Here is a 22,007-nt window from a genome sequence, read left to right on the forward strand (position 1 = left end):
AAGGAGCTCCCAATGGACAAAGCTGGAACAACTTGAACATAAAGATAGTGTTAGTTCATAAACCAAGGAACAAAGTACCCATGAGCCCATATTGATGTTAATAAAAAACTGAATATATAAAAGAATAAAGGAGAAGGGTCAACTATTCTTTCCAGAAGAATTCCAATTAATGAATGTGGAAGGAATGAGGGAAATGGAAAATGAGCATTCAAACACAGCAGTAATAATTGCCTTAGACAAGATTTATCAATAGATGCTAAAATGAGTGGGAGCAAGTTAAACAGAAACAAGATACTGCATTGTCTTAAAATATTTCTTTTTAAATATTTAGTAACTTTACAGTGAAGAATCAACTTGTCATCACAAGGTTAACAGCACGTAATACATAACAACTTAACATACTCCCTGTTATAATGCACTGAGAAGGGCATATTGTCTCCATAGTATCCTACTCAATAGTGCAAATCTTCAATCTAATTATGAGAAAACATAAGACAAATCCAAACAGAGAGACACTTTACAAAGTAACTAACCAGTATTCTTCAAAAGTGCTACAGTCAAAAATGAAAGACTGAGGAACTATCATAGATTGGAGGAGATGACAACAGCTAAATAAAATGTGGAATATTGGACTAGTTCCTGAAAGAGGAAAGGGTGTTAGTGGAGAAACCAATCCTAACATACTATCTACTTATTTTGATGTAATAGTACAAGATTAATTTTTTAGTTTTGATAATTAATCTATGACTCTGTAAGATTTTAACATAGGGAACATGCGTGAAGGGTATACAAAACTCTAATTTTGCAACAACTCTGGAAATCCAAAATTATCTCAAACATAAAAATTTTCAAAAGTATTTAAACAACAATAAATATGTTTTTGTATTTTAATATATATATATATATATTTCAGGTATATAATATGATATTTTGTTATACATATACATAGTAAATGGTTACTACAGTCAAGCTAATTAACATATTCATCTCCTAACAGAAGTTTTTTGTTTGTTTGTTTTTGTTTGTTTGTGTTTTTTTATGGGGAGACTGTGTGTGTGTGGTGAGACATTTTTAAAGTATTTTTAAATTTCTTCCTGTTTTAGACAGAATATTAAAATTTAATTCAAATTTTATAGAAACATTGACAGCAACTTAGTCATAAACTTTTTTTCTTTCACTCTAGCAAGAATATCTAACATAAGACCTAACCTCTTAACAAAATGTTAAGTGTACAATACCTAATAACTTATTGTTTGGTCTATATTTGGCTTCCTTGACTGAAACTTTATACCATTTGATTAGTAACTTTCCTTTTCCCTCTTCTCCCAGCCACTGGCAACCAGTATTCTACTTCTGGTTTCTATTAATTTGATTCTCACTTAATTTTAGATACTTCATACAAGTAGAATCATGCATTATTTGTCCTTTTGTGGCTTATTTCACTTAACATAATAACCTCAAGGTTTGTCCATGTCACATATTGCAGAAGTTCTTTCTTTTTTAAAGCTGAATAGTATCCCATTGTACATGGAATTCACCCACTTTTCTTTATCCATTTTCAGTATCCATTCACCCACTGATGGATATTTCGGTTCCTTCCATATCTTGCCTATTATGAATAGTGCTTAAACGAACCTAGAGGTGCTAATATCTCTTTGAGATCCTGATTTCATGTCTTTTGTGTAAATACCCAAAACTGGGATTGCTGAACCGTTATTCTATTTTTAACTTTATAAGGAATGTCTATACTATTTCCCATAGCATCTGCACCATATTTTGAATCCTGTAACATTGTGCAAGGATTCAAATTTGTTCACATCATGGCAAACACTCACTGTCTTGTCTTTCTTTCTTCTTCTTCTTCTTCTTCTTCTTCTTCTTCTTCTTCTTCTTGATTTGCATTTTCCCTGATGATTAATAACATTTAACATTTTTTCATATACCTGTTGGCCATTTGTAATTTTCTTTGGCAAAATGTCTAGTCAAGGCATTAGCCCATTTTAAAATAAGGTTATTATTTTTTTTACTACTGAGTTATAGGAGTTCATTATATGTTTTGGAGATTAACTTCTCATCAGATATATGGTTTGCAGATATTTTCTCCTTTTCAGTCTGTCATCTCCTCACCTATGCAGAAGCTTTTTTAGTTTGATGTAGTTTTGCTTGTTTTTGTTGCTTATGCTTTTAGTGTCATATCTATGAAATATTTGTAAATATCAATATCATAACACTTTTTCCTCTATGTTTCTTTCTAGGAGTTGTATAGTTTTAAGTCTTATGTCTAAGTTTTTAATTTGAGTTGATTTTTGTGCATACTATAAGGATCTAATTTCATTCTTTTGCATGTGAATAATCATAAGTTCTCTTATTCTTTTATAGAATATAGTCTATGGATGGATATATTTTCATCCTCATCCCATGAAGATATACTTATTTCAGATTCCAATGTTTTTCCTGATAGTGTTTATAAACTTTTTTATTTCTTCAATTATGAAAATAATACCTTGGGGAGCCTGGGTGGCTCAGTCGGTAGAACATCCAACTTCAGCTCAGGTCATGATCTCATGGTTTGTGAGTTTAAGCCCCACATTGGCCTTTGCACTGACAGTGCAGAGCCTGCTTTGGATTCTCTGTCTCTTTCTCACTCTGCTCCTCCCACGTTCACACTTTCTCAAAAATAAGCATTCAAAAAAATTCTAAAGAATAGTAATACCTTGTATGATCTGCAAAAAAAAAAAAAATAAGACAAACTGAATTATTAAACAAATATTTGTTTATTTATTGGCATTTATTGAAAACCTACAACATGGATGATATTGAGGCATTTGAATGTTCTTCTGTTAATATTTGAAATATATGAGGAGGGGTATAACTATCAGAGCCTGTGCTTTTGGGCCAAGTGACTGAATGGCCACGCATATAGGAAAGTGATCTAGTGCACTGTGGATAGAGGGAGGCTAAAACTGAAGAGGCAGTAGTAATCCCGACAAGAAATAACAAAGATCAGAATTAAGATAAAGATAATTAACACTGATAAGAGAAAATAAAATTCGGTAGAAGAGTTATGAGAACTCATTAGGTAAGGGGCACCTGGGTGGCTCAGTCAGTTAACTATCCAACTTTGGCTTAGGTCATGATCTCACAGTTGGCAAATTCAAGCCCTGTATCCGGCTCTGTGCTGATAGCTCAGATCTTGGAGCCTGCTTTAGATTCTGTGTCTCCCTCTCTCTCTTGTGCTCCCTGCTTGTGTTCTCTCTCTCTCTCTCTCTCTCTCTCTCTCAAAAACAAATAAACGTTAAAATAACTGATCAGGTAAAATGTTGAGGGAAAGGGAGAAATTGAAAATGATCTTGATATCTTGAAAGTTTTACTCTGGAAGACTTAAAAAAAATGTGGTGTCTGTAATGATCATAGACAACTGGGGAGGAAGACCAGGTTGGAAGAGTTAGAGCAAGTGAAGCTTAATAACTGATTTAAATTCAGAAATGTTCATAAGGCACTTAGGAATTTGATTATTTAATGTGGAAAAGGTCAGAACTAGCCAGAAATAGAGATTTTGTAGGTTTTGATTAAAAAAAAAATAGTGTTAAAACTCTGAAACGAATGAGCTTATAAATAGAAAATAGAATAGAAACAAGTAAAAGTCAGTCAGAACTTTGGATATCAAAGAACTTGTTTATAACTAAAGAAGCTCTTTATATCATTGGATTCAAGAAACACACATGTCTTCATTAGATTTAAAAATAATCAGCTCTTTATTATGAGGCATGGAGAATATTTGAGCAACTTGCTTCTCTTTCTTTACCTGCCACTTCCAAGTTTCATGGTTCCTTCACAGATATCTAGAATTTCCCAGAGCAAAGTGGAGGAACAAAAAGAAAGTTTCTGCTCCTAGAAAGTAGCTTTGGAAAAATGCGGAAACTATAGGTGAATTGAAGAGACAGATTTACCATGAAGCTAGTACAACTTAAGTTCAGGTCTGGCTCTTCCTGTGTATGGGTATCACAAGATTCTTCAGTGGGCCTCAGCAACTTGTTTCTGGTCAGGTGTTTTTGCAAATTTTACAAAAATAAGTTATTTTAACCTCCATCAGTTAGGACTGGTCTCTCTTTCTATGCAGATTTTCCCTTCCCTCATTCTTTCCCTCTTGCTAGATGATGTTGGAGATGTGGATTTTTGAATCCAGCGGGAGGCTACAGACAACTAAAAAAAATTGAGTTAGGAATGCATTTAGCTTGGGCTTAATGGGATTTGGGTTTAAAGTGACTTAGTTATATTGTTGGTATTGTTGGTCACCCAGCTTTTAGCAGAAATGTATTTCTCCTTGCATCATCATGATGATTTTTCTTTTTGCATTTAGTTTAAATTAACACAGGAACCGAAGACTGAGCCTCAATTTCACTTTCCTTTTCAGACTGAAAAGTGTATTTTCATGGTAAAGAAGCAATAGTTAAAATATCATCTTTCTTTGCTTCCTTGGTAGGATAACTTCTTATAAGGAAAATAATCATAGGGACTCCTGGGTGCCTCAGTCAGTTAAGTGTCTGACTCTTGATTTCAGCTCAGGTCATAATCTCATGGCTCCTGGGTTCAAGCCCCATGTGGGGCTCTGCACTGGCAGTACAGAGCCTGCTTGGGATTTTGTCTCTTCCTCATTCTCTCTCTCTCTCTCTCTCTCTCTCTCTCTCTCTCTCAAAATAAATAAATAAGCTTAAAAACAAGAAAAAGAATCATAGATAATAGTGAATGCTCACCACTTCTAATTATTTTCAACTCCATTTTCTAGCTGAGGAAACTGAGACATAGAGAGGTTAAATAATTTTCCTAATGTTGCACAGCTCATAAGTGGCAGAGCTGGGATCCAGAGTGAGGGACTCAGGTTCTGGTCATTAACTTAAACCCCTGGCTCTCCATCCCTGGATTAGAAGGTGAAAGACCCTGAAGTCTTTGGGACTTTAGATGAAGCAGGTAATTTCTCAAGATGCTCAGGTTTCTCATGAGATAGATGAAGATGCACTGGAATTTAGTGTTGGTAACTTTCGGGTAATGTCATGGCTATTTGAGAAAGCTGTGGCCCTTTTCCATAAAGTAGAACAGACACTTATAAAACTTGCATATATTCATGGACTCCCTGAAACCCTTTTCTTAGCCCTATGTTAAAATATCCTGGACTAAGAAGTCTTTAAATTTCACACAAGTCTTATATTCTGCTATATTAAGAAAAGCTAACTTTCAGTTTATTAGTGACTTTTTAAAAGGGCAAGAGATTACCACTCCAGCAATACATTGAGTGATTGTTCAGTATGTGCCTTATTGATGGGTTGATTTGGGTTGTATTCTGTGGGGGTTTTGTTTGTTTGTGTTCTGTTTTGTTTTGTTCTGTTGTGTGACCTTGACTTCTCTGAGTGCTGCTGAAGTCTTTCACTTGAAGACGTTTTTTTATTAAGAAAAATATTTCAAGTGCATTTGGATTGAACCAGTATGAAGAAGTTACGGTGTTTACGTGAAGCTAATAAAATAATTTATGTTTTCCCTGTAAATGAGAACTGAAAAACAACCAATGTGTCAATACCAAAATCAATTTGAAAAGGATCTACTATGAAATTAGGTTTCTCAAATAAAATGTAGTTTAACCAGAGATGCTCACTCTGTTTTCCTTCTTACGGGGATACTTTTCATTAGAATGGAAAATTGATGCCATGTTTTGAAGCCCTAAACTTAATAAGCATCAAACTTGATGTTTCAAGATCAAAAGATGGAGTTGCAATTTAAATGTATGGATTTTTTTTATTAAAAAAACAAAATATCTTTGTGGAAAATAGATCTAGAGATATTTTGTGTATTCTTTCTATGTCACCTAAGAAAATTGCAAAAGCATGCATTCCAAGCTAAGGTTTTACACAGGCAGGAAACTACTCTGTATAGTTTTTTTTTTTTAATGCACTAGTAATGTTCTGCCCTTGAGCCAAGATGAATTAATAATTTGGGTTTTTTCCTCTGTAAATTTTCTCTGTAAAGATTGTTCATTATTGTTGAATTTCAATATGATTGCAAATTAAATGATGCAAAACTCAATAAAGTAAAATACACAAAAGACCAATTAACATGTTATCTCAGTAAGTATATAGAAGAATGAGAGAACATACTGTTCCAGATAGTAGCATATAATTAAGATGTAGTCATAAATCAAAGAAATATTATAACTTGGTTAGGTGCACAGGTGGCTTTTAGAAAGATTGATTAGCTCCTCTTGCCCCCTTGAGATGTGAGTTCATAGTTATTCCTGCAAAATTAAACAGAATAATTTCTCAAACTTCCAACAGTGTGTATACTTCCATGCCAACAGCTTGCTGGAGACAAATATTTGCAAAATGTTCATCTCCTTGTCCATTCCTGTTCCAGATGCTCTCTACGATGTCATCACCGTGGGAGCCCCAGCTGCCCATTTTCAGGGATTTAAGAATGGTGGTCTTCGGAAACTACTCCATAGATTTGAAATGGAAAGAAGAAAGTAAGTGATGAGAGAATGCATTAATGATATTATCTTCCCTTTGGAGAAGTTTGCGTATAATGTTAGGATAAAGAAGTTTGTTCCATCACAATGAACAATTCTTCAATTCTGCAACCCATTAAGTAACTTAAAGTTGTTGAAATGTCAAAAAAAAAAAAATACTTGAGCAGAAATTAAATTAGAATAAATGAAATGCCTGAGTGTATTGCTTCTAGAGTAGTAGCATTATGCTGGCAGAAAAAATTTCTGGAAACCATGCTACCAAAATAGATACATTCTAGTATCTAGTATCAACCATGGCACATTGAATGGAATGGTATTCAGATGGAGATTTAGCTGAAAACAGTCCACTTTAACTGTGAACCCAAAGATACTTGATGGAGAGCATGAGACGTAATTTATGACTTTGACCCTACTATTGATTTCCATTTTGACCTAAGTCCAGGCACATAACTATCTATCATTTAATTGTGCCATTTGAAAAAGAGACATCAACACAGAACTGTATCTGTAAAGTGATGAGATTAAAAGAGGAATCATATCCCTTAGGAGAAAAGCATGACACAAAAACTATTATCACTGTTATTTATAATTTTAATATGCTTTCTCAATTTTTTGTCTTCATTTACTTTAAAATATTGCATCAGTAGTTTATCCCCCATGTACTCACCCCCAGGTACTGAGTTATCCTATAATACCCTCTAGCTATGCCTATACTCATGTAAACCATAAAAAGTATCATTCAGGTCTGAGGGATAACTTTACTTTCCTTTTCAAGCCATTACTCTTCTTGGATTAAGATCTCAAAGTTTGAAAGTTATGAGAAAATAGTTATTCTTAGTCATAGTTGGTTTATTAATAGTATTAGAAAATCTGGGTGGCAAAACCAGAATTTTTTTTTAAGTTTTATCACATTTACCACATAACACATTTTTATTCAGTGTCCAGATGTTCAGGAAGGAAACATTCAGGTAAATTATGATTGAATAGGTGACATACTATTATATTAATATATAAACTAATAATACATATTTATATAGTTTTTTCTTGCTTTCAAGAAACTGACTTTGGTACAATACTATTAACTTAGCTATAGTCCTTATTCAGATTACTCCAGGTTTCATTTTCTTGTTTGGTTGGTTGGGTGGTTGGTTGAGAGGGTACAGATAGTGTTCTATGAAATTGCATCACAGATGTAAATTAGAGTAACTATCATCAAAATAATCATAAAGGGATGTTCTATTACTACCAAGAAACTCCCTCAGTGATTCCTTAATAGTCACACCCTCCCCAAAAACCTTCTGCTTCAGAAAGCTATTCTGTTGCTTTATTATTTCAGCAGGGAATAGAAATGAGAATTGCAACCAGGGCAGCTGAGGGGAGGGGCACCTCCTATTTAATTCATGGAGGCTGGAAGTCAGTTATCACAGACTTCACAGGGCAAGGATGCTATATCTCTTTACTGAAATGGGAATGGGAGTAGAATACAGGTTTCTGTCCATGGGCTCTATCAGGGAGGGGTGTTTCTCACTGACCTCCTGCTGCACCATTCTTTGAGTCGGGGAGCAACCTGCCATTTTTATAATATCACCCCTAGAACAGACAAATATGATTAAAAGTTTTTTATTCTGTTTGCCCACCCTTTACCAATCCTTTGGCTTTTCTTGGTTGCTATTTTTATTTGGCATTTTACTACATTGCTGGGATGTATGAGACAAGGAAAAAAAAAAACAAACAAAACAGCCATGGAACTCACTGTCATGTCATTCTTTAAGTCTTGAGGCACCTAGTCAATCTGCCTTCATTTCTCCACCTCTTAGATTCTTCTGATAAATGACATATAGATTTTGTACAGAGTTTTTTTGTAATTAGAGAAGTAAAATAGATTGTTTTTACTCCATCTTTCCTGGAACTAGAAGTCTCTAATCTTAGGTGAGAATTCACCTAATCTATTTGCTTTTCTCAATCAAATTTTTGTGTTTATAACACAGCTAAAAGGCTGAAAACTGTCCGTAGGGCACATAAAATCTAGTTGAGCATGTACAGAATTGGCATGTGATGATACATGGAATCTAACCATGTAATTTTATAAAATATTACTACGCGCTGCTATTAAAGACAAATGTTGAGTTGTGTGTTAGATTTTGAATAGTATTTTTTGAGTTTTAAATACCTGCATGAATATCTGAATTCTTCACTATCTTTCACTTCACTGGGATGTTTATATACATATAATCACATGCACGCACACGCGCGTGCACGCACACACACACACACACACGCACATAGCCTTCTAGGATCAAATTTAAAATAAAAGAGAAAAATGCATCCAAAGCTTACAAACATTGATTTGCTTTAGGTTTTTCATATGTGTTATATATCCCATTGTTTTACTGATGACTTTATTAATAAAAAAAAACAATGAGATGTTTCTAATTAAAAAACACAATTTGGTGTAGATCTCAAAAGTACTCTGTAGGGAAGTGATGTAGGACAAATATGGCTTGCTGAAGCAATACACAGATGAGCTTGGTATCAGCCTGTCCATCAAGTTAAGGGGTGATCTAAACAAAGACTTTATGCCTAAAGTGATACCATACTATTCAAATTATCTTCCCGCAGGCTCTTTCAACAGCAAATATTGCACTTGTCAGTCAAAAGCAATAATAGAAAAGTAAATATGAGACTACATGAAATGAGTAACTTAAACTTGCACATTTATTTACATTTGGCACTGCAGAAAAGCACATTAAGTGAAGGAATTTCCTTCACTTCTTTCTTTTGATACCTCCCCAAAAGATAGCCAAATATTTTAAGTTAGTTTTTTAGGGGAACCGCCACAGCCATTTTCCTACTTCACCTTCATCTGTTTTCTTCTCAGCTATGCGAATGACGTACTGTCACCTGAGAACAGATGTAATTTATGTGTCTGTTCCTCAGTGATATATTTTTTGATGAATACATTGACCACACAATGAAAAGGGTTTTAGTATAAGAAAGCCTTGCTCATAGTATTTATATCATGTAATTCAGATCACAAAAAAAGTACGTTTTAAAGGCTACAAGAGGAGCGCCTGGGTGGCTCAGTCAGTTAAGCGTCTGACTTTGGCTCAGGTCATGATCTCACAGTTTGTGAGTGTGAGCCCCGCATCTGGCTCTGTGCTGCCAGCTCAGAGCCTGGAGCCTGCTTCGGATTCTGCGTCTCCCTCTCTCTCTGCCCCTCCCCTGCTCATGCTCTGTCTCTCTCTCTCTCTCAATAATAAATAAACATTAACATTTTTTTTAAATAAATAAAGGCTACAAGATAATTAGGAAGAATGGTCTTTTTTCTTTAACTTTTTTTTGCATGTATTTCTTTTTGAGAGACAGAGAGAGACAGCATGAACAGGGGAGGGGCAGAGAGAGGGAGACACAGAATCAGAAGCAGGCTCCGGGCTCCGAGCTGTCTGCACAGAGCCCAATGCAGGGCTCGAACCCACAAACAATGAGATCATGACCTGAGCCAAAGTCGGACGCTTAACCGACCGAGCCACCCAGGCGCCCCAGGAAGAGTGGTCTTTTTAAAGCACAAATATCTGAGTATATTATTCCTCTGATCAGAATCCTTCAAGGAGTCCATGCCCATCCATTGCGTATTCAAAGCCAGCATGATCTCACCCCACCAACTTTCTGCTCTTCCTAAATGCTATACAAACTGTTCCCCTGAAGGACTTCATACTTTCCCACCTCTTATCTCCTTATTCTGTTCCCTTGTACAAGAAATTCTTCTGTTTTCATCTCCCCATTATTTTCTGTTTCTTTCTGTCAAAACCATATACATGAACCTATTCAAACTTCCACACATCGTCCATCCTAAGGTTCTACCTTCTCTGTTATGTCTTTCTAATTTTCAAGTTGATTTGACTCTCTATCCTAATATATTATTTTTAATCTCCTTATAGCTTTATTAGGTCACAGTTATGATGTATTAGGTTTGTTCTTTTCTGATATTCCATAACAGTTTGTGATTTCCTTAATGAAAAGTTGATGTCCTCTTAAAATTTGGATCTTCTAATGTGCCCCACAGAGTACATGGCATGCAGGTTCAAATTCAGCAGGCATTGGAATTCACACATGAATCAGATACAGTCTCTGATTTAAGCTGCTGAAAATTCAAGTGGGAGATCAAGTCTCACAAATAATCATAATACATATGGAGCAGGGGTTATCAACCTTGTTGCATATTACAATTCTCTTTGGAGCTTTAAAAGATTTTATCTAGGGGTGCCTGGGTGGCTCAGTCGGTTAAGTGTCTAAATTCAGCTCAGTTTGTTATCTCACGGTTCTTGAGTTCAAGCCCCGTGTCGGACTCTGTACTGACAGCTCAGAGCCTGGAGCCTGCTTCAGATTCTGTCTCCCTCTCTCTCTGCCCCTCTCCTACCTGTACTATGTCTCTCTGTGTCTCAAAAATAGATAAACATTAAAAAAATTAAAAATAAATAAACAAAAGATTTTATCTAGGAGTCCCTGGGTGGCTCAGTTGATTAAGTGTCCGACTTTGGCTCAGGTCATGATCTTCTAGTTCATGAGGTCCAGCCCCACATAGGCTCTGTGCTGACAACTCAGAGCCTGGGGCCTGCTTCAGATTCTGTGTCTCCCTCTCTCTCTGCCCCTCTCCTGCTCACACTCTGTCTCTCTGTCTCTGTCTCTGCCTCAAAAATTAAAAAAAAAGCATTTTTTTAAAAATTAAAAGATTTTATCTATGGCAAGATAGCACCCCAGACCAATTAAGTGAAAGTCCTGGGAATGTAGCCCAGGTATTGGTATGTTTTACAAGCTTCCCAGGTAAGACAAATGTGTAGCTAGAGTTGAGCACCACTGAGGCTGAGGAAGGGTGTGGAGAATAGAAACAAGAATAGTGACACAGATGAAATGAACTTGAAAAATGTATAGAACCTCAACTGATATGTAGCAGGAGGAAAGAAAACCTATGCAAAGTAGTATTTGTTGAAATAAGAAAAATATTACAACTTGCATACTAGAGCTTTGTGTTTAAAGAATCCTGAGCTCACTAAACAGTTACGAAACAGAAGCAAAGATGGGAGCTATAATAATTTTGATTTGAGACAACTTGGGCTGAAGTAACATGCAAACAAGTAAAATTGAGCATATTATAAGGGTTTTCATGCTGTAAACAGGAGATTTATATGAGCCAAAAGCCTAATTGCACATTTTTTTTTTAAAGACCAGAATTAGGATGTGTAAGGCATTGTCTTTAATAGTTACATCAGGGGCGCCTGGGTGGCGCAGTCGGTTAAGCGTCCGACTTCAGCCAGGTCACGATCTCGCGCTCCGTGAGTTCGAGCCCCGCGTCGGGCTCTGGGCTGATGGCTCAGAGCCTGGAGCCTGTTTCCGATTCTGTGTCTCCCTCTCTCTCTGTCCCTCCCCTGTTCATGCTCTGTCTCTCTCTGTCCCAAAAATAAATAAACGTTGAAAAAAAATAAAAAATAAAAAAAAAAAAAATAAAAAAAAAAAATAGTTACATCAGGGGCGCCTGGGTGGCGCAGTCGGTTAAGCGTCCGACTTCAGCCAGGTCACGATCAGCCTGGAGCCTGTTTCCGATTCTGTGTCTCCCTCTCTCTCTGCCCCTCCCCCGTTCATGCTCTGCCTCTCTCTGTCCCAAAAATAAATAAACGTTGAAAAAAAAAATTAAAAAAAAAATAGTTACATCAAACATCTACATGTCCCTGGAATCAGTGATGTATCTGGAAGCTACTTAAAACTTGTGGATTCCTCCCTCAAAATATGATCATTTTTTCCTTTTGTTATTGTTTAAAAGAAAGGGGGGAATTGCCACAACCACGCATATTGCCTGCTTTGATCATTTCTGATTTCAGCAGGAATTTCAGACTCAGCGAGAGCTTTGAGTAGGATGATGACCTAAAAGCATAAACCTTTCCTTAAAATGAAAAGTAACTCATGAAAACCAAGAGCCTTTATAAAGAAGAAAAAGTACCAGTGAAGGGCAGTGTCAACTCTTGTTTGAGAATATTAATTCCCTGTGATCTGCCTATTCATTTGGAGCATTCAGAACCAACTCCCTGCAAATGACTTAATGTCACATGCCTGCCTGGAGGAGGAAGTGCTTTGGTCTTTCCACCCCTCCCCCCAGTCTGTCATTCCAGGTGCCCAAAATCAGTAGTTACTACCCCACAATTTCAAACAGAAGAGAGAAAAAAAATCACTTGGAAAAGTCATAAAGAAAATGAACTAAAATTTTACTGACAGGAATATTGTAGATTCTCCTTGAGCCTACAACAAGCTGAGCCTGTACTAGAATTTAGGGAAATGTTCTGAAGGAAAGCAGAATATTAATGCAAAGAGTTACACAAATCAGTCTTACCTTTAAGAGATCAATGGCTATGTAATCATATGGCAAAAACTCTGAGGAAAACTTTCCTGTTACAAGGAGAAATACAAATAGGTATTTCCTCATTCTCTATTATAGATAGGAGACTGCTTGGGTAAAAAGAAAAATATTGCAGTAGGAAAGGAAGCTCTGTGTAGCCTCCAGTATAGCAGGCATTCAATAAACCAGAAATGGGAGAACTGGATGCAGAATTTCATACCACTACCTTTGATACATATTCTTCTTACGCTACTTAATTTGTGGAGATAAAACATAAAGCAACATTTTTAGTTAGTAATGTAGAGCTGAGATGTCTAAGCAAATCTGTCTGAGTTTTCCAACTCATCCCTTTTTGTATTCTCTCCACTAACTGAGCAGACTAGGAAGCAGTTACGAAGACTGAGATTCTTATTTTTTTTTATGAAAGAATGAGTGATTCAAATATATTCAATGAAAGTAATAAGACTGCATATGTGATTTGATTTAGGGAGCCAATTATTATATTTTTCCTACCGAAGCTGATTCTCTGTCTCTAGTTATTTTTTTCCTACTGAAGCTCTTTCTCTGTCTCTAGTTTGATCTCTGGATTTCTTCTAGAAATTTGTCTTGTCACTCACTAGCAGAGCAGTTTAGTCTGAGATCACAACTGTGTGATCTGTTTAGTATTTTGTAAGCACCAAGAGATCATGCCGTATGTCTTTTCAGTAGCATTTTGGATCTTTCAATAGTGTATATGTATTTTTTAAATATTTATTTCTATTTGAGAGAGAAAGAGACAGAGACAGAAAGAGAGAGAGAGACAGAGAGAACACTAGTGGGGGATGGACAGAGAGAGAGGAAACAAAGAATCCAAAGTGGGCTCTGTGTTGACAGCAGGGAGCCCGATGCAAAGTTTGAACTCACGAGATGTGGAATTATGACCTGAGCTGAAGTCGGATGCTTAACCGACTGAGCCACCCAGGTGCCCCTCAATAATAGAGATTTTTAAAAATACTTTCTACTGATAATATTTAACATACAGTGTAATATTAGTTTCAAGTGTACAATATACTGAATCAACACTTTCATACATCTCCCTGGTGCTCATCATGGCAAGTGCACTCCTTAATGCCTGTCACCTATTTCACCCATCCCCCTAACCACATCCCCTTCTGTAACCATCAGTTTGGTCTCTATAGTTAAGAATCTGTTTCTTGGTTTCCCTCTCTCTCTGTCTCTCTCTCTCTGTCTCTCTCTCTCTCTCTCTTTTCCTTTGCTCATCTGTTTTGTTCCTTAAATTCCACGTACAAATGAAACCATAGGAATTTGCCCTTCTCTGACTGACTTATTTCACTTAGCATTATACTCTAGCATCAACCGTGTCATTGGAAAAGCAAGATTTCATTCTTCTTTATGGCTGAATAATAGTCCATTGTATGAATATATCACATCTTCCTTATCCATTCATCTCTAGATGGACACTTGGGCTGCTTCTATAATTTGGCTACTAAAAATAATGCTGCTATAAACATAGGGGTGCATGCATGAATTTGTATTAGTATTGAATTAGTATTTTTGAATTAGTATTTTTGTATTCTTTGGATAAATACTGAGTAGTGCAATTACTGGTTCATAGGGTAGTTCTATTTTTAACTTTCTGAGGAACTTCCATATTGTTTTACACAATGGCTGCACCAGTTTGCATTCCCACCAACAATGCAAGAGGATTCCTTTTTCTCCACATCCTCATCTACACTTACTGTTTCTTGTGTTTCAATTTTAGCCATTCTTACGGGTGTGAGGTGATAGCTCATTGTGGTTTTGATTTGCATTTCCCTGATGATGACTGATATTGAGGGTCTTCTCATGTGTCTGTTGGCCATCTATATATCTTCTTTGGAGAAATGTCTGTTTGTATACTCTGCCTATTTTTAATTGGATTATTTGCTGTTTGAGTGTATTTTTTTTGGAAAGTATAGAAAAGTCAAAAGAAAGAGTAAAATTACTTATAATCTCCCTCCTCAACAAGACAGTTACTGGTGGCATACTGGTATGGTCTCTTCTAGTTTGTTTTCCCACATGTAATTTACAGCTTTATTTTTTTTCTATTATGAACTTAAAAATTCAAAACGGCTTAAGATGGCTAATTCTTCTGTGGACATTAAATGAATGTTCTACAGTGAAAAAAAAAAATATCTATGTGTTTGTGGTTCTTTGGAAGTCGTGCCCAATCCAGCAAAGCTAGTCTATTTAAAATATCAGTCTTATAGGAGCACCTTGGTGGTGTCATTGAGTGTCTGACTTGATTTTGGCCCAGGTCATGATCTCATGGTTTGTGGGTTTGGACTCCCCATTGGGCTTTGCACCAACAATGCAGAGCCTGGTTGGGATTCTCTCTCCTTCTCTCTCTGCCCCTCCCCCAGTTTCTCTCTCCTTCTCCAAATAAATAAACTAAACTAAACTAAACTAAACTAAACTAAACTAAAATAAAATAAAATAAAATAAAATAAAATAAAATATCACTATTATAGGTTATAGCTAAAATTCATGTTCTGTTCACTTCCAAATGCATTTTCTTTCCTTTTGGAAAAAATACTTTATATCACACACACATACACACACACACACACACACACACACACAACACTTTAAATCACACAGGCCCTGTGGAAATGAAGAGTAGGTGTTAATAAAAGCCCTATCCATTATTTTTTTTCTTTTGAACCAGCAACCAGCAATATGTTATTTTCAAGGAGATAACAATTTCATTCTTTGTGCAGATTATAATTTGATTCCTTGAGGGTATATTTTCTTCCACCTATGATTTAGTCTTCCTCAGCCACTCTTAGCTCTCTGCTCAGTTCATATTTGAGCAAATAGAAAGCTAGGTCTGCCAAAACTATGTACCAGGTTTTTCTTCTCCATGTGCATTTCCCCGCATGTAGCCAGCTCCTTGTACAACAACATCAAATCTTAAAGAGTAAGTGGGTTTTATCTCTCACACATTTATAGCTTGGAATAACAAGAAAATAAAATGTGTTTAAATAAATAGTCATGTTGAGACTTGAACATACTGAACAAACTAAATGATTAGGCTTGCAAGGCATTAAACTACGTGTGACACGAGGAAATAAAAGGGTTTTTTAACTTGCATACGATCCTAAATGAATTTGTAATGCAGCGTTTCCCTTCTTTATTCTCTTTTTAACTATAGAAAAATAAAATTTGCTTGTAGCACACAAATTCAGAGAATAAAGAAGCATATAAAGTGAAAAGCCTACCTTTTCCCTTATCTCTCCCTAGAATAAACCAATTGGAACAGTAAGTGTGTTTCCCTGTGTAATTTCTTCTAGACATCCAACCAGTTGAATTATCAATGGCTATGACTCAGTCCACAAACTCAGGTTCATGGGAATGTAATGTTCTTGACTTTTCCATAACTAAGTTTTATTTTTCTGACCCCCATTCTGGGTTAAGGCAGAAACTTTCATTTCAGACAATTCATAGACTCCAGTCCCTTTATAGATTAAATCATGGTTTGGGCACTTAGTAGCTTTGTAACATTAGTCAAATTGCCTCACCTCAGTATAACTAAGTTTCCTCAGTTGTGGTGTGGAAATGTTGCTTGGCTCATAGGGTTGTTCTCAAGATTTGATGACTTCATATACACCAAACATTTTCTAACAGTACCTGGCACATAATGAGAACCTAATAGATATTAGCTATTCTAATGAAAAATATATAAACAGGTATATTTTCACTCAGAAAAATGTTTTCACAATGCTTCATTTCAGTTCACGTAGATCTCATTTTTTTCTAAAAGCTATGTAGGATTTTATTTATTGAATGCAGCATTATTATCTAACCAATTCAATATTGATGGTCATTGAGATTATTTCCACTTTTTGCTATAACCACCTGCGTCTACAAGGTACACCCTTATTTTATATCCCTGAAAATTTGTATTTCTTTTTGATAAACTCCTAAAAGTTCTTAGTTGAGGTGGTTAAATTTTAGAGATGCTGCCATGTTGTTTTCCAAAAAAAGTTGTGTCAATGTGCATAAAATGCCTAATTGCCCACATATTCTCAAGCACTGGGCTTCGGACACCATGTCTGTGTTAAGCCCAGGTTTGGCGCATGAGTCCAGACATACATTTAGAACCATCTAGAAGACAGTTCTGCATTAATGGTTATCATCCAAATACTTCAATGTCAACATATTCAATCATCCCTCAATCCCTTTCCCTCAAACTTCTCTTGAGAATATCTTTTCTAAATAAAAGTCAGCACCATTCACCTAGATGTTCAACCTAGAAAGAGGAAATCCTTGACTATTTTTCTTCCTTTGCTTCCACTTCCAAAAACTAATAAAATAAAGTAAAATAAAATCAGTACTATCAGTTCTACCTTCTTATTTTTCAGGAAAGCATGTATTTCAATAATAAATTATGGGTTATGGTAACTCTAACCCATGGAATCACCATGTTTTAAATATTCTACCACCAAATCTCTTAATCATTCTCTCTCCAGGTTGACTCTCATCCAATCCATTTTTCTCACCTTGGTTGGAGTAACGTTTCTAAAAGGCAAATACAATCTTGTGGTTTCATAATGTTGGATATTTATTAGCTGCTTCTTGCCTAAAGTGTAAAGTTCAAGGTGCCTGATATATTCATGTGTTATCTGACCCCACTTTCTTCTAAATTTTCGTCTATCACACCCCTTATATGAGCCAGACTGAGCTAGCTCACTTTCAGTGCCCCCTGCAAGCTTTCTTTGACCCCTTGGCTAGACCACTTCTACTTGAAGCCTCCCATGTACAATCATCCCTAATTGTCTACCTTCTCCTCTGGACTGTATGTGCCATGAGGACATGGACTGAGTGTATCCAGTTTACCACAGACAGTATCCTCAGGAACTAACTTTTGTTGTTGAAGGATTGATTGCCTGTTATAGGAGTATCTCTCCTCTGCCTGAAGACATCAGTGTGACTGCATCAGGTAACAGAAATATAGGGAATATTTGTGGAACCAGGAAACAGAAATAGAGTCAGGAAACAGAAATAGAAATACAAAACAGATATTTGTAGAAAATATGTCATAAGCTTTAAAAACAGCCATTTTTAGGGCTGCCTGGGTGGCTCAGTTAGTTAAGCGTCCAACTCTTGATTTTGGCTTGGGTTATGATCTCACGGTTCAAGAAATCCAGCCCAACTTTGGACTCCACACTGGACATGGAAACCTGCTTGGGATTCTCTCTCTCCCTCTACTGCTCATGTTCTCTATCTCTCTCTCTTTAAAAAAAAGCCATTTTTCAGATTTTAGAATGTTTGCATTTGTTTGCACCTCACTAGGAAGGCAAAATATACTTTTATGTGTTCTGAAAGGACATAGGTGATAAATTTTGTAAAAAATAGCCCAACCTAAAATCTGATTCAACATTTGTAATGCAATAGTGACTTTAACATTTTACTTGGTGACATTTTTCCAGTCACCTACCCAAAAGCTTGTGAAGCCAAGTGTGATCTGAAGTGTAGGCAGGAAGCACTGTATGTAGTGTGACAGTTCAGAATTCTTAAAAATTGAATCTTTCCTTTAAAGAAATGACTTTAATTGTAAATGAAAATAAGTTTGTTAAATGACCTAGAATTTATAGTGGTAATAAATTTGGTGAAGAGAAAAGTGTCTAAAATGATAAAATACATCATCAATCTTAATTTGAGGTTTTCAGAAAGTCACTGAACTTCTCACCCTCCTTTTTCTTTGTTTGAACTATTGATGTGGCTGATTTCTTTTGAAATCATTACATTGCGAGAAAGAGTGGTTAAAATCTTGAGATTTTAAGGAAAGACTTTTAAAATATATCATCACAATTTCTCAGGAAGATAATTTGACTTTATAATTAAATGTTTTAATTCACAGTTACTAAAATAAGACTTCTGGTTTTATTTGGGAAGAAAAAGTTAATCAACAGAAAGATTGGGACTTAAAAGATAAAATGTGAACTCTAATAAGCAAATTACAGAGAGAAGCTTTTCTTTAAAAACTAAATATGAAAAAATAATATGGTTTAAGGACTTATTTTCTGTAAATCAGGAGTTGCATTTCTCCTTCATCATAAACTGAAAAAAATTAAATCATGGCACTATTAGGTAATTTCAACTAGTATGCATTTCATCCAAAGAAGAACTTTTGTACTCAGGTTAAACACTGAATAATTTTCAGCATATTTTTAAAGCTCTCTATTAGGGGTGCCTGGGTGGCTCAGTCGTTTGACCTACCAATTCTTGATTCTGGCTCAGGTCATGATCCTAGGGTAGTGAGATTGAGCCCTGCATTGGGTTTACCTTAAGCATGGAGTCTGCTTAACATTCTCTCTCTTTCTCTCTCTGTCTCTCTCTCTCTGTCTCTCTCTCTCTCTGTCTCTCTCTCTCTCTCTCTTTCTCTCTCTTTCTCCCTCCCTCCCTTCCTCCTTCCATCCCTCTCCAACTCTGCCCCTCTCCCCTGCTCATACTGTCCTCTCAAAAATAATAAAATAAAGCTCTCTATTAGTCTAGATATTCAATATCCATTGTCTCAAAGGCAGAAAACAGCAGAAAATAAAATCATCTACAAGTAAATTCCCAGAAAATAAAAAGCACTATATTTTCCAGAGCTTTATAAGCTAACTATAGAATATCTCATTCTTTGCAAAATTATAGTGAAAGTACTAACTTAGAAAAAAAAGTAAAAAGTATGTATGGGATCTATGTCATGGAAAAATCACAAAACTGGCTTGTGTAACATGAGAAAAATACTGTTTTTGCAAAATCTTTATTAGATGGGACTTTGAACAATGCCAGTGTCCTCCCCCATCATGAGGTTTGTATGAATACATAGTTATTGCAATGATCTTGTAGAGGAGAAAGATGGCTTGGCCTGGGGTGATGTCAGCACAGATACAGAAGAGGAGATTGGTTACCAAGATATTTGGGAGGGCTTAGCAATTGTTTGGATTTTGTGTGTTTGTGTGGAGTGGGAGGTAAAAATCCAGAGACATCAAGAAAGACTCCCAAGATTCTGTACGGCACAGGTGGGTATGGTGATGTCATCCATTGTCCTTGACTCAAAAATTCCAAGAGCATAGGGAATCTGGGAGAGAAGGAGAGGGAAGGAAAAGGGGAGGAAAGGAGGGAGAGGAGGGGAGAAGTCAAGAGAGAGGGGAAGGAGGGACATGGGAGGATGAGAGACAGAGAGAGAGAGAGAGAAATGATATAAGGGTGGGCAGAAAAGGACCCAAATCTGAAGGAGCCAAATATCAAGTCCTGGCAGTTCATACTGTAGGCTGTGGGACTCACTGGCAGGTTTTTGTCTAAAGATTAACAGGATCAGGTTTGTATTTTGAACCAAGTGTGAAAAAAATGAAGGGTAAATAATTACTCCATTATAATACTAATGAGGAGAAGGAATGGGTGACCATGGCAATAAGAAAACTTGTAAAGAATTTAAATCCAACTGGATTAGTACTTGAGGGAGACTAGGCAGGGTTGAGGGATTCTTAGTACTCTGGTTTATATAATTGGGTAAATGCAAAAGTTTCTGGGAAAAAGAGTAGAGGAAATAAACCATTTGTTTCCATTGCTTAGTTAATAAAGTCAGTTGTATATATTCAATATGAAAAGAAGTTTTGGGAAACAAGAAAATCATTTTGTTGAGTCTGTGCCTTTTTTCCGATTAAAGAATCTTTTAAATGTTAGAACCAACAGGGAATCTCAGAGATCACAAATTCTCCTCTTTACTTTATTGATGAGAATATGGGAGTCCAAAGAGTAAATCACCCATGCAGATAATGACAGAACCAGAGCTAGAAAATTGGACTTCTGTCCCCACTTTTGGGTTCTTCTTCCATGCTTATTCACTATCATGCAATCAGTAGGTATTTGATACAAAAGAAATGCTCTTAATAATGAACAGTGTTAGTTCTAGCTAATAATGTAAGTTATAAATGACCTTTCCAGAATTGATTTTGCTGCCCATCAGATAGAAATTTAAGGAAAAAAAAAAAAAGTTGGTGCATTCAACTCCTTATGGACTTCAATGAGAACACACTTTTAAAAGGAAATCACTCTACCTGTACAATTACAAAAAATACATGACTTGGTGTAGTGGTTAACCCTCAGATTGATTACTGTTTGAATCTGCCTAAAATTACTCTGTAAAGTAGTCAGTAAAACATATTTCTAAGACTTTAGCTTTATTGGTTCTCTATACATAGCCCTCCCAAATATACCTCAGGAAGCACTTATTTAAGAATATACCTACAATCAAAAAAAAATGAAAGAAAAAAAATAAAATTTTCAAAGGCGATCATAGATTCTATTCATAATCGTAAAATATAAGAAACATCTTGAATGAATGAATAAGCAAACTCTTTGCATCACTAGAGTGATGTGACTATGTAGCATTTCAGTTACTGTGTGGATTATGAGGTATGCAGAGATGTATATAAAAACATACCTGAAAGAAAACATGAAATTGTAAATACACAGAGGACATCAATCTAAACGTACAGGTACATGTTTTAGAAAGGATAGTAAGTTTACTGAGAATGTTGCTGATAGATGCAGACAAAGCTCTAATTCTTTTAGGATAGTTTTATTTTCTATCTCTCCTCTCTTTTACTTAGTTGTAGAATGAGTGAAATGTCTCTGTAAAACCTTTTTCCACTTCTCCTTCCAGAAAATGTGGAAAACTAGGTGACATGGAAAAAATCTCCAACTACAAAATAGATGGAAAGTTAGATGCCATGTGACATCCTTTGTCCCAATACCATGTGACATTGCTTGTAAATGAATGTCTGACCTCTCAAGAATGTTTAAGAGCAATAGGACTGAGTAGTTAGTAAACAAGCTCTGAAGCTATAGCTATCCAAAGGATATTTAAGCTTACAAGGTCTTGTGGAAAGAAGACTGAGGTAAAGCAGTTATTTATTCCCTGTTTCTTCTTCTCAGCTACCACCCCTGGCTTGTGGCATTTAGAGGACTGGTATCATCATGCTCATCCACCATTTATCTTGCTGGCTACCTCTGGCCTTTTGCCTTCCTCAATGCATACACACAGTAGCAGTCATTAAATATTTGTTGAAAGCA

The 22,007-nt window shown here is 36.0% G+C and overlaps 1 protein-coding gene across 11 annotated transcripts in view; it reads left to right on the plus strand.

Moving 5' to 3' along the window:
- Positions 1-22,007, plus strand: part of INPP4B (inositol polyphosphate-4-phosphatase type II B) — a 764,537-nt gene that overhangs the window by 597,180 nt on the left and 145,350 nt on the right. For all 11 annotated transcript variants that reach the window (XM_045055824.1, XM_019828926.3, XM_045055818.1 and 8 more), the window contains one exon: positions 6,403-6,511. In XM_045055824.1, coding sequence (XP_044911759.1) covers positions 6,403-6,511 — 109 coding nt within the window. The remainder of the gene's footprint in view (positions 1-6,402; positions 6,512-22,007) is intronic.

Source organism: Felis catus, chromosome B1 (genome assembly GCF_018350175.1).
Source record: "Felis catus isolate Fca126 chromosome B1, F.catus_Fca126_mat1.0, whole genome shotgun sequence".
Taxonomy (NCBI): Eukaryota; Metazoa; Chordata; class Mammalia; order Carnivora; family Felidae; genus Felis; species Felis catus.